At 46.1% G+C, this 13754-nt stretch overlaps 1 protein-coding gene across 1 annotated transcript in view; it reads left to right on the forward strand.

Moving 5' to 3' along the window:
- Nucleotides 1-12098, forward strand: part of LOC138568751 (pneumococcal serine-rich repeat protein-like) — a 139897-nt gene extending 127799 nt beyond the window's left edge. The window contains exon 12 of the mRNA XM_069646538.1: nt 8724-12098. Coding sequence (XP_069502639.1) covers nt 8724-8759 — 36 coding nt within the window. The 3' untranslated portion in view covers nt 8760-12098. The remainder of the gene's footprint in view (nt 1-8723) is intronic.
- Nucleotides 12099-13754: the final 1656 nt, after the last annotated feature.

Raw genomic sequence — 13754 nt, forward strand, 5'->3', positions numbered from 1 at the left:
TAACATCCAGTGGAGAGACTCTAATCCAGGTTACTCTCCTTCATAACATCCAGTGGAGAGACTCTAATCCAGGCTACTCTCCTTCCTAACATCCAGCGGAGAGACTCTAATCCAGGCTACTCTCCTTCATAACATCCAGTAGAGCGACTCTTATCCAGGCTACTCACATTCATAACATCCAGTAGAGAGACTCTTATCCAGGCTACTCACATTCATAACATCCAGTAGAGAGACTCTTATCCAGGCTGCTCTCCTTCATAACATCCGGTGTGGAGACTCTTTTCCAGGCTACTCACATTCATAACATCCAGTGAGGAGACTCTTATCCAGGCTAGTCTCCTTCATAACATTCATTGAGGAGACTCTTATCCAGGCTACTCTCCTTCATAACATCCAATGAGGAGATTCTTATACAGGCTCCTCACATTCATAACATCCAGTGGGGAGACTCTTATCCAGGCTACCCACATTCATAACATCCATTGAGGAGACTCTTATCCAGGCTACTCACATTCATTACATCCAGTGAGGAGACTCTTATCCAGGCTAATCTCCTTCATAAGATCCAGTGAGGAGACTCTTATCTAGGCTACTCACATTCATAACATCCAGTGAGGAGACTCTTATCCAGGCTACTCTCCTTCATAACATCCAGTGAGGAGACTCTTATCCCGGCTCCTCTCCTTCATAACATCCAGTGAGGGGACTCTAACCAGGCTCCTCACATTCATAACATCCATTAGGGAGACTCTTATCCAGGCTACTCACATTCATAACATCCATTGAGGAGACTCTTATCCAGGCTACTCACATTCATAACATCCAGTGAGGAGACTCTTATCTAGGCTAATCTCCTTCATAACATCCGGTGAGGAGACTCTTATCCAGGATCCTCAGATTCATAACATCCAGTAGAGAGACTCGTATCGAGGGTCCTCACATCCGTAACATCCAGTGGAGAGACTCTTATCCAGGCTACTCTCCTTCATAACATCCAGTGTAGAGACTCTAATCCTGGCTACTCTCCTTCATAACATCCAATAGAGAGACTCTTATCCAGGCTACTCACATTCATAACATCCAGTAGAGAGACTCTTATCCGGGCTACTCACATTCATAACATCCAGTGAGGAGACTCTTATCCAGGCTACTCACATTCATAACATCCAGTGAGGAGACTCTTATCCAGGCTACTCACATTCATAACATCCAGTAGAGAGACTCTTATCCAGGCTACTCACATTCATAACAACCAGTAGAGATACTCTTATCCAGGCTACTCTCCTTCCTAACATCCAGTGGGGAGACTCTTTTCCAGGCTACTCACATTCGTAACATCCAGTGGAGAGACTCTAATCCAGGCTACTCTCCTTCATAACATCCAGTAGAGAGACTCTTATCCAGGCTACTCACATTCATAACATCCAGTAGAGAGACTCTTATCCAGGCTACTCTCCTTCATAACATCCAGTGGAGAGACTCTAATCCAGGCTACTCTCCTTCATAACATCCAGTAGAGAGACTCTTATCCAGGCTACTCACATTCATAACATCCAGTAGAGAGACTCTTATCCAGGCTACTCACATTCATAACATCCAGTAGAGAGACTCTTATCCAGGCTACTCTCCTTCATAACATCCGGTGGGGAGACTCTTATCCAGGCTACTCACATTCATAAATCCTCACCTTCATAACACCTAATTAAAGACTGGAACAGGCTCCTCTCATTCATAAAATCAAATGATGAGGCTCTTCTACATGTTCCTCGCATTCACACATCCAAATTAATTACTCTAACCAGGCTCTTCACATTCATAACATCCAGTAGAGAGACTCTTATCCAGGCTACTCTCCTTCATAACATCCAATGGGGAGACTCTTTTCCAGGCTACTCACATTCATAACATCCAGTGAGGAGACTCTTATCCAGGCTACTCTCCTTCATAACATCCAGTGAGGAGACTCTTATCCAGGCTCCTCACATTCATAACATCCAGTAGAGAGACTCTTATCCAGGCTACTCTCCTTCATAACATCCAGTGGGGAGACTCTTATCCAGGCTACTAACATTCATTACATCCAGTGAGGAGACTCTTATCTAGGCTAATCTCCTTCATAACATCCAGTGAGGAGACTCTTATCCAGGCTCCTCACATTCATAACATCCAGTAGAGAGACTCGTATCCAGGCTCCTCACTTCCATAACATCCAGTAGAGAGACTCTTATCCAGGCTCCTCACATCCATAACATCCAGTGGAGAGACTCTTATCCAGGTTACTCTCCTTCATAACATCCAGTGGAGAGACTCTAATCCAGGCTACTCTCCTTCCTAATATCCAGCGGAGAGACTCTAATCCAGGCTACTCTCCTTCATAACATCCAGTAGAGAGACTCTTATCCAGGCTACTCACATTCATAACATCCAGTAGAGAGACTCTTATCCAGGCTACTCACATTCATAACATCCAGTAGAGAGACTCTTATCCAGGCTGCTCTCCTTCATAACATCCGGTGTGGAGACTCTTTTCCAGGCTACTCACATTCATAACATCCAGTGAGGAGACTCTTATCCAGGCTAGTCTCCTTCATAACATTCATTGAGGAGACTCATATCCAGGCTACTCTCCTTCATAACATCCAGTGAGGAGATTCTTATCCAGGCTCCTCACATTCATAACATCCAGTGGGGAGACTCTTATCCAGGCTACCCACATTCATAACATCCATTGAGGAGACTCTTATCCAGGCTACTCACATTCATTACATCCAGTGAGGAGACTCTTATCCAGGCTAATCTCCTTCATAACATCCAGTGAGGAGACTCTTATCTAGGCTACTCACATTCATAACATCCAGTGAGGAGACTCTTATCCAGGCTACTCTCCTTCATAACATCCAGTGCGGAGACTCTTATCCCGGCTCCTCTCCTTCATAACATCCAGTGAGGGGACTCTAACCAGGCTCCTCACATTCATAACATCCAGTAGAGAGACTCTTATCCAGGCTACTCACATTCATAACATCCATTGAGGAGACTCTTATCCAGGCTACTCACATTCATAACATCCAGTGAGGAGACTCTTATCCAGGCTAATCTCCTTCATAACATCCGGTGAGGAGACTCTTATCCAGGATCCTCAGATTCATAACATCCAGTAGAGAGACTCGTATCCAGGCTCCTCACATCCATAACATCCAGTGGAGAGACTCTTATCCAGGCTACTCTCCTTCATAACATCCAGTGGAGAGACTCTAATCCAGGCTACTCTCCTTCATAACATCCAATAGAGAGACTCTTATCCAGGCTACTCACATTCATAACATCCAGTAGAGAGACTCTTATCCGGGCTACTCACATTCATAACATCCAGTGAGGAGACTCTTATCCAGGCTACTCACATTCATAACATCCAGTGAGGAGACTCTTATCCAGGCTACTCACATTCATAACATCCAGTAGAGAGACTCTTATCCAGGCTACTCACATTCATAACATCCAGTAGAGATACTCTTATCCAGGCTACTCTCCTTCCTAACATCCAGTGGGGAGACTCTTTTCCAGGCTACTCACATTCGTAACATCCATTGGAGAGACTCTAATCCAGGCTACTCTCCTTCATAACATCCAGTAGAGAGACTCTTATCCAGGCTACTAACATTCATAATATCCAGTAGAGAGACTCTTATCCAGGCTACTCTCCTTCATAACATCCAGTGGAGAGACTCTAATCCAAGCTACTCTCCTTCATAACATCCAGTAGAGAGACTCTTATCCAGGCTACTCACATTCATAACATCCAGTAGAGAGACTCTAATCCAGGCTACTCTCCTTCATAACATCCAATAGAGAGACTCTTATCCAGGCTACTCACATTCATAACATCCAGTAGAGAGACTCTTATCCAGGCTACTCACATTCATAACATCCAGTAGAGATACTCTTATCCAGGCTATTCTCCTTCCTAACATCCAGTGGGGAGACTCTTTTCCAGGCTACTCACATTCGTAACATCCATTGGAGAGACTCTAATCCAGGCTACTCTCCTTCATAACATCCAGTAGAGAGACTCTTATGCAGGCTACTCACATTCATAATATCCAGTAGAGAGACTCTTATCCAGGCTACTCTCCTTCATAACATCCAGTGGAGAGACTCTAATCCAGGCTACTCTCCTTCATAACATCCAGTGGAGAGACTCTAATCCAGGCTACTCTCCTTCATAACATCCAATAGAGAGACTCTTATCCAGGCTACTCACATTCATAACATCCAGTAGAGAGACTCTTATCCGGGCTACTCACATTCATAACATCCAGTGAGGAGACTCTTATCCAGGCTACTCACATTCATAACATCCAGTGAGGAGACTCTTATCCAGGCTACTCACATTCATAACATCCAGTAGAGAGACTCTTATCCAGGCTACTCACATTCATAACATCCAGTAGAGATACTCTTATCCAGGCTACTCTCCTTCCTAACATCCAGTGGGGAGACTCTTTTCCAGGCTACTCACATTCGTAACATCCATTGGAGAGACTCTAATCCAGGCTACTCTCCTTCATAACATCCAGTAGAGAGACTCTTATCCAGGCTACTCACATTCATAATATCCAGTAGAGAGACTCTTATCCAGGCTACTCTCCTTCATAACATCCAGTGGAGAGACTCTAATCCAGGCTACTCTCCTTCATAACATCCAGTAGAGAGACTCTTATCCAGGCTACTCACATTCATAACATCCAGTAGAGAGACTCTTATCCAGGCTACTCACATTCATAACATCCAGTAGAGAGACTCTTATCCAGGCTACTCTCCTTCATAACATCAGGTGGGGAGACTCTTATCCAGGCTACTCACATTCATAAATCCTCACCTTCATACCACCTAATTAAAGACTGGAACAGGCTCCTCTCATTCATAAAATCAAATGATGAGGCTCTTCTACATGCTCCTCGCATTCACACATCCAAATTAATTACTCTAACCAGGCTCTTCACATTCATAACATCCAGTAGAGAGACTCTTATCCAGGCTACTCTCCTTCATAACATCCAGTGAGGAGACTCTTTTCCAGGCTACTCACATTCATAACATCCAGTGAGGAGACTCTTATCCAGGCTACTCTCCTTCATAACATCCAGTGAGGAGACTCTTATCCAGGCTCCTCACATTCATAACATCCAGTAGAGAGACTCTTATCCAGGCTACTCTCCTTCATAACATCCAGTGGGGAGACTCTTATCCAGGCTACTCAGATTCATTAAATCCAGTGAGGAGACTCTTATCTAGGCTAATCTCCTTCATAACATCCAGTGAGGAGACTCTTATCCAGGCTCCTCACATTCATAACATCCAGTAGAGAGACTCGTATCCAGGCTCCTCACTTCCATAACATCCAGTAGAGAGACTCTTATCCAGGCTCCTCACATCCATAACATCCAGTGGAGAGACTCTTATCCAGGTAACTCTCCTTCATAACATCCAGTGGAGAGACTCTAATCCAGGCTACTCTCCTTCCTAACATCCAGCGGAGAGACTCTAATCCAGGCTACTCTCCTTCATAACATCCAGTAGAGAGACTCTTATCCAGGCTACTCACATTCATAACATCCAGTAGAGAGACTCTTATCCAGGCTACTCTCCTTCATAACATCCGGTGTGGAGACTCTTTTCCAGGCTACTCACATTCATAACATCCAGTGAGGAGACTTATCCAGGCTAGTCTCCTTCATAACATTCATTGAGGAGACTCTTATACAGGCTACTCTCCTTCATAACATCCAGTGAGGAGATTCTTATCCAGGCTCCTCACATTCATAACATCCAGTGGGGAGACTCTTATCCAGGCTACCCACATTCATAACATCCATTGAGGAGACTCTTATCCAGGCTACTCACATTCATTACATCCAGTGAGGAGACTCTTATCCAGGCTAATCTCCTTCATAACATCCAGTGAGGAGACTCCTATCTAGGCTACTCACATTCATAACATCCAGTGAGGAGACTCTTATCCAGGCTACTCTCCTTCATAACATCCAGTGAGGAGACTCTTATCCCGGCTACTCTCCTTCATAACATCCAGTGAGGGGACTCTAACCAGGCTCCTCACATTCAAAACATCCAGTAGAGAGACTTGTATCCAGGCTCCTCGCATCCATAACATCCAGTAGAGAGACTCTTATCCAGGCTACTCTCCTTCAAAACATCCAGTGGAGAGACTCTAATCCAGGCTACTCTCCTTCAATACATCCAGTAGTGAGACTCTTATTCAGGCTACTCACATTCATAACATCCAGTGAGGAGACTCTTATCCAGGCTACACACATTCATCACATCCAGTGAGGAGACTCTTATCCAGGCTACTCACATTCATAACATCCAGTGAGGAGACTCTTATCCAAGCTACTCTCCTTCATAACATCCCGAGTGGATACTCTAACCAGGCTACTCACATTCATAACATCCAGTGAGGAGACTCTTATCCAGGCTAGTCTCCTTCATAACATCCAATGAGGAGACTCTTATCCAGGCTAATCACCTTCATAACATCCAGTGAGGAGACTCTTATCCAGGCTACTCACATTCATAACATCCAGTGAGGAGACTCTTATCCAAGCTACTCTCCTTCATAACATCCCGTGAGGAAATTCTAACCAGGCTCCTCACATTCATAACATCCAGTGAGGAGACTCTTATTCAGGCTAGTCTCCTTCGTAACATCCAGTGAGGAGACTCTTATCCAGGCTACTTTCCTTCATAACATCCCGTGAGGAGACTCTAACCAGGCTCCTCACATTCATAACATCCAGTGAGGAGACTCTTATCCAGGCTAGTCTCCTTCGTAACATCCAGTAAGGAGACTCTAACCAGGCTCCTCACATTAATAACATCCAGTGAGGAGACTCTTATCCAGGCTACCCACATTCATAACATCCAGTGAGGAGACTCTTATCCAGGCTACTCACATTCATAACATCCAGTAGAGAGACTCTTATCCAGGCTACTCACATTCATAACATCCAGTAGAGAGTCTCTTATCCAGGCTACTCACATTCATAACATCCAGTGGGGAGACTCTTATCCAGGCTACTCACATTCATAACATCCAGTAGAGAGACTCTTATCCAGGCTACTCACATTCATAACATCCAGTAGAGAGACTCTTATCCAGGCTACTCACATTCATAACATCCAGTAGAGAGACTCTTATCCAGGCTACTCACATTCATAACATCCAGTAGAGAGACTCTTATCCAGGCTACTCTCCTTCATAACATCAGGTGGGGAGACTCTAACCAGGCTACTCTCCCTCATAAGTCCTCACCTTCATAACACCTAATTAAAGACTCGAACAGGTTCCTCTCATTCATAAAATCCAATGATGAGGCTCTTCTACATCCTCTTCGCATTCATAAATCCCAATTGAAGACTATAACCAGGCTCCTCACATTCATAACATCCAGTGGGGAGTACTTATCCAGGTCCTCTGCTTTATAAATCCCAAGATAATATCGCTGTCCAGGTTCGATAAAACATCTATTTAATGGCCCCTGAGTCCATGCTCCTCGTCTTCATAGCACCCATGAATTAGTCTTGTCCATTCTCCTTGCCTTATAACAGGCAATGAAAGGCTTCTGTTAAGACCCTTCATCTTCATAACAGTCCGTCAATATATTGGGGTTCATTACAGTTTCACAGGTCTGGAAAAACTGGCTGTAAAATTGCCAGTAATTCGAGCACCAGCAATTTTACTGGACCGGGGAAATGCAGGTTTGCCGCTAGGGCTACTGCTTTAGATCCAGCCACGAGCTGGAAGTAAATCCGGCCCCCTCTGGCAAATAAATACTGTAATTAATTGCGGCATTCCCCTCCATGGAGTCCTAGGATTCACTGGCATTTCCACCATCGGGATATCAGGATATCAGGCAGTGGAACCGGTGTGGTCATTTTGCCGCTATCCTGCCAGAATTATCTCCAGGATACCGTCAAACTCATAACGATCCTCATTCGTTCCGAACTCCTTACCTTCATAAAACCAAATTGAAACTCAGCTCCAGGTTCCCAGCCTTCATAACTCTTCAACAGAGATGGTGCATTCTAAGCATCCACTGAAAGCCATACCCACTCTACTCCTTTCCATCCCCTCCAATGAGAGACTTCAGTCCTAGGCTGGGAGGATAGCGCAGGGGCAAAATATGTGTCTTGGAAGCAAGGCAGTGCAGGGCAACAAAGGTTTGAATCCAGGAACTGCGCTTAGAGACTGATCTCCGGTGTTAAACCTGTGGCAACCTCTCTTCATAACCTCCAGTAACAAACTGAGGTCCTTCATAAAGTCAAACGGAGAGCCTCTCATACCTGCAGAGCAATCTGTGTCCCAAGCACCCCTCGTGCAGATACAAGAGCCGCGTTTCCAGTTCCGCTGTCACAGCACGAGACCTTCAAGCTCCTTCTTCACATCCATTGACAGCGGCGTGTCTTAACGGCCTCTAGGATGAGCTTCTCTTAGATATCCCATGTAAGCGGAGTGATTTGCCCAATGAGAGCCACCTTCCTAAAGCTCTGCTCATCCTCTTCTTGTTATCCCACACTTCCAAGCGGCTAATGCTGATGCTGCTTTCCCATCCTTTCTAAGATGGTTGTTTGTCTTGCATGTTTCCTTTGTTATGATGCTTCAGGACATATTTTAAAACCCTGCTTCCTCTTGTTGTTCACAGCTTAGAATTGGAAGACCTCAACTGACCCGATTGTGAGTCCCCAGAGAAGAAGAACGACCCAACCTGAAAAGGTGACCGTGAGGATGGGGTCTGAAAAGCCTTTGACGTGAGTGCAGGATGAAGCCTACGGAATTGTACCCATCTGTGTTGAGTTTCTCAAGACCAGTCCTGGAGGTGATGGCAGGAGGCAGTGCCCAGAAGGCCTCACAGACCTCGCAGACAAGTTACGAGGTCTCCTAATACATATGAAGGCCCTGGAGGCCGATGCAGCGCTGTTAACGTGCCTTTCTGCATGCTCCTCACAGATGCACGAGTGCCAAGGACATCGATCGGGATGCACCGACCAACCAGAACTCATTTACCCTACCAGCACTAACGTTCTATGGATTCAGATCATGACACACCATTCTGCAGCCACACCGGGTGTCCTTAGGAGTGAAAAACACTGCATACAGTGCATTACTGTGCCAAAACTCTGCGGAGCGTGGCGGCGGCGCGTGCACATGCCCAACTAGTGACTTCCAGCAAGAAAGAAACGAAGCTATGGGGGAAATGTTCTACTCTTTAGACTTGACAGCAGAGTTTCAATGTCTCCTCCTACCTCCTACCTGTGAAGAACGTGTAGGGGGGCTTGGTGTGGTAGCTGGGCCCTGCCCACAGCTGCTGGCACACCTGATGGAACGAGGAGAATCTCCTCCAACCTATGAAGGCAATGTAGGGGGGCATGTTTTGGTAGCCCGTCTCTGCCCACGGCTGCTGGCACCTGATGGAAGGAGGAGAACACGGGACTGGTCTCAAGATCTGCTGCCCTTGCACGACTCAAGCTCTCGACCTGCCCAAATATTCAGAAAGTCTTCAGCTCGTGACATACCTGAAGATACTCCAGGCCCTCGTGGGATGAGAGCAGACCTGCACGCATTATTGGGTCCATGCAGGAATGATTGCTAATGGTCGTGATTGCTAATGGTCGTGCTTTCAAGAACACAGTATTGATATTGATATTTTATATTGCGCTTGTACACAAGTGTTTCAGTATCACACAAGCCAACAGTACAAGATTCCATGTTTCATGCTGCAACCTGTTGCTGACTTCCTGACATTCACACATACAGCACACACGCTGTTTTCTATTCCCCATGCATAGAGAGGAGCATACACAGACATTGGGGGTCATTACAACCTTGGAGGTAACCATGCCATTATTTGCGGCATGGCTACCTCCATTCCGGGTACCGGGTCCGGGTTCCCTGAATGGGGAAGTACCGGGCCATTCCAACCTTGGAGGGACCGGTATTTCCCCATTCAGGGAGCCCGGACCCGGTCTATCCCGATTCCCATTTGAGCCCCCATAGGGCTCAATAGGGAGGGTGCTAACAACGGGCCCGATAATAACGGGCCCGTTGTTAGCACCCTGGTCTGCTAGCAGCAGACTTGTAATAGGGCGGTAGGGGGTTGACAGCTCCGGCACCTTTACCGGCCCCGTTAACCCCTTACCGCCAACCTCGGAATGAGGCCCCATTATCCTTGTACAAACCTTCACATCATTCTCTCTGCCCAAAGGATGGCTCTCACTCTCTGTGTGCAAAGGGGAATGTTGTTGTTTTCCTACCGAGAGTAATAGACTCACTCCCCTGCACCCAAAGAGACGGCCTCATTCTTTCTCTGTGAGCAGACATGTTGTCACCCTCCTCTTGAGCAATCCACTGCCTTTCCTGTGTACGGGAAGTCCTTCTCTGTGGACATAAGAATGTTCTCTATGTACAGACGGTGATGACCTCACTCATGCTTGTGAACAGAGGAATGATTTCTGCGTACAAGGTGATATGATCAGGGGTGGACTGGCTATAGTGAACTCTGGAGATTTGCCTCTGCACCTTGGGCCTCTTTTGTGTGAAATTTCCAAATGTTCCACTTCCCATAGGAAAGGGGTTGGGCTTGCTGAAAATGTGTAATATGGGCCACTTTGAAAATTAAATCCAGGGCCTCTTTTGGTTCCCAGTCCACCCCTGGGGATGACCTCACTCATTTTCTGTGGACAGAGGAATGATCTCTGCGTACAAAGGATGATGACCTCACTCATTCTCTGTGGACAGAGGAATGATCTCTGCGTACAAAGAGTGATGACCTCACTCATTCTCTGTGGACAGACGAATGGTCTCTGTGCACAAAGCATGATGACCCCACTCATTCTCTGTAAATACGGAATGTTCTCTGTGTACAAAGTGGGATGACCCCACTCATTCTCTCGGGACAGAGGAATGATCTGTGCTTACAAAGTGGGATGCCCTCACTCATTCTCTATACACAGAGTAATGTTCTCTGTGCACAAAGAGGTATAACCTAACTCATTCTGTGTGGACAGAGGGATGATCTCTTTGCACAAAGTGGGATAACCTAACTCATTCTCTGTGGACAGAGGGATGATCTCTTTGCACAAAGTGGGATAACCTAACTCATTCTCTGTGGACAGAGGGATGATCTCTTTGCACAAAGTGGGATAACCTAACTCATTCTCTGTGGACAGAGGGATGATCTCTGTGCGCAAAGGGGGATGGCCTCACTCATTCTCTGTGGACAGAAGGGCAGATTTGAATCTTTTCCAGGATATAAAAAGAGAGCTGCACACTCACCCTCTAGGTACAAAGTGGGGAAACCCAAACTCGTTCTCTGTGCACAGAGGAATGTCCCTGGCCATTTTCTGTGACCATAGAGGGATGTTATCACTGACTTTGTGTACAGAGAAATATGCTCTTCCTCCACCGTCTGTGCCTCTTTGGATGTGTGCACTCTTGTTCAATGTAAATGCACATAAAGACACGCCTTCATCCTTCCTCTGCATACATACAATGTGCAGAGAGCAGTAGGTCCAGAGGGGTGGCCTTGCTGCCTTTGTACAGAGAAATCTCCCTCCCTGGCCCCCAGTGTAGAGCGATGAATGCTCTCCTGCACGCTCCTCCTGTGAGAGGGTTGTGGCCTGTCTTCCAGGTAGCCGAGCTCACTCATTTCTGAGGGCAGGGTGGAAGCTCGTCTGCTTGACTCTTCTGGACCTGTGTTTCAGCCTCGATCATTCGGGCCATATCGCTAATATTGGTCTGTGCGAGCCTTGGCCATCCTTGCCCCATTTCATGGTGCTCTGGTTCGGTGGGGTTCACATCTCCATCTGTGTGGTGGTCCCGCAGGGCTCTGATTGGTCACCCTGTGAACTTTGCACTTTATCTCCTTGCGTGCGTGCGTGCGTAGGCCAGCTGAGCTGACCTTATCTTGGTTGTATTGTATGTGAAAGCAAACACTGTGAGTGTATACTTCAATGCCAGCTATTTAACGTTCCTAAGTTATGTTGACTTGTATATTAAAGTATTTGATGTTTTTTTATGATCGATGTGTCATGTTTCCTGTGCTGGCTACCGGTTCATGCTGTGGTGGGTGACGCATAGCTCTGGGATGTGCTCCAGGGAGGTGCTCCAAGGATGGGCGGTCGCTTCCTCCAGGCTATTGCTCAGGTGTTGAGATATAAACGCTGCGAATAAGCCATGCAATGGCGCTTTCCAGGCAGAGTCACTTGCACACCTGCCTCGCCTGCTAGGGAGCCGGCTTCAGGGACGTCATCTGGGGAAGGGTGGATGCTCTCCTGAGGTCTCTCTTGCTACCCCTTTGGTCTCCCTTGCTACCCCATAAAAATATTGTTCTTAAAAGGTCTTTTTTTTTAATGCAAGCTCCTGGCCTGTGTCCAACACCATGTGGCTTTTTGCTTCTGAAGTGGCTGGCTTTCTTATTGAGGCCGCTTAAAAAAATAAAAAAGGACTGGCGTTCCACAAGTCAAACACTTTCAGCAGTGACCCTAAATAAAAAAGAAAAGGAATACCAAAAAATGTGTCTTTCTGGAATTCTATACAATAATTGCTAGACTCATTAAAGGTTTATTTCAGGCACACTTCAGAGGGTGAGTCACTGATTTAGTCTGTTCTTAAACACCACAACTCAGCCGTTCATCCTTCTGAGGTTGATAAATGAGTACCAACACAGGTTGGGTGATGTTGTGTGTATATTTTTTCTATATAAAGTTCTTAAGCATAAGTGCTATATAATAACCCATCATGATCATTTGGCCATGGACGTCTGCTTGTATTCACAGTAATTTGGTAATCTGGGCCTATACACACTGATCTTAACGATACATATGGTGATCCATTCTTGTATGAAATGGTACATTATAGTATATCGTAACCATCTTTTTCGTAGTGTACTTAGGAACAATGCTATGTGACGTCACTTCCTGTTTTGTCAAGGGGTGAAAGGTCATGTTCCATCACTTCCCACCAAATCACTTCAGGGTGGGGATCAGAGGTCAAGGGTGGTGCGATAGATCCGCTAGCCCTGGCATTTTGGTGAAATGATGTCCCTGGCTTTAGACCTGCCACCAGACCTCGGCCTAGGACAATGTAGTGCCTTTTGCAGAATATTTCTGAGAAACAATAAAAAAAATAGCCATAGGATTTACAGGGTAGCTTTGAACATATGACATATTAGCAATCACTCAACCTGCTGCTCAGCCTTCCAAGTTTGCTGCGTTTGACTCATCACCCAGCTCTCAAATAATTCAACATCTGTGGATCCAGCATATGGGCGCCTGGAGACTGCCCTCTGGTGGTAGCGGTGCTCGGTATAAATCAACAGAGCATAACACAATGCTCGCAATCACTGCATTACCCACGATGCAGCTCAGGCCAGTGTTTTCATCTCCAACGACACTGGCACAGCACACAGTCTCAGTTATGACGTGAATCCAGAATTTAGAACCTGCAATCATCTTCACAGGTTGGCAACTTTTCCATTTCCGATGGGGGTGATCTTTATGACAACCTTTGACCCGGGTGATGTCATAGGAAATGACAAGGCAGGAAAGGGTAATCTTTCACAGCTAAATAAAGGTGTTGTGGGGGGAGGGGCATGTGCCTGTTTTTTTTCCCTTTTTGTCTGGTAATAAAAATGCTGCCTCGTCCTCCAAAGGGCCAGGACTGGCTGATACTCCCA

Source organism: Ambystoma mexicanum, chromosome 1p, assembly GCF_040938575.1.
Source record: "Ambystoma mexicanum isolate Mex_15411 chromosome 1p, UKY_AmexF1_1, whole genome shotgun sequence".
In the NCBI taxonomy this organism is placed as follows: domain Eukaryota; kingdom Metazoa; phylum Chordata; class Amphibia; order Caudata; family Ambystomatidae; genus Ambystoma; species Ambystoma mexicanum.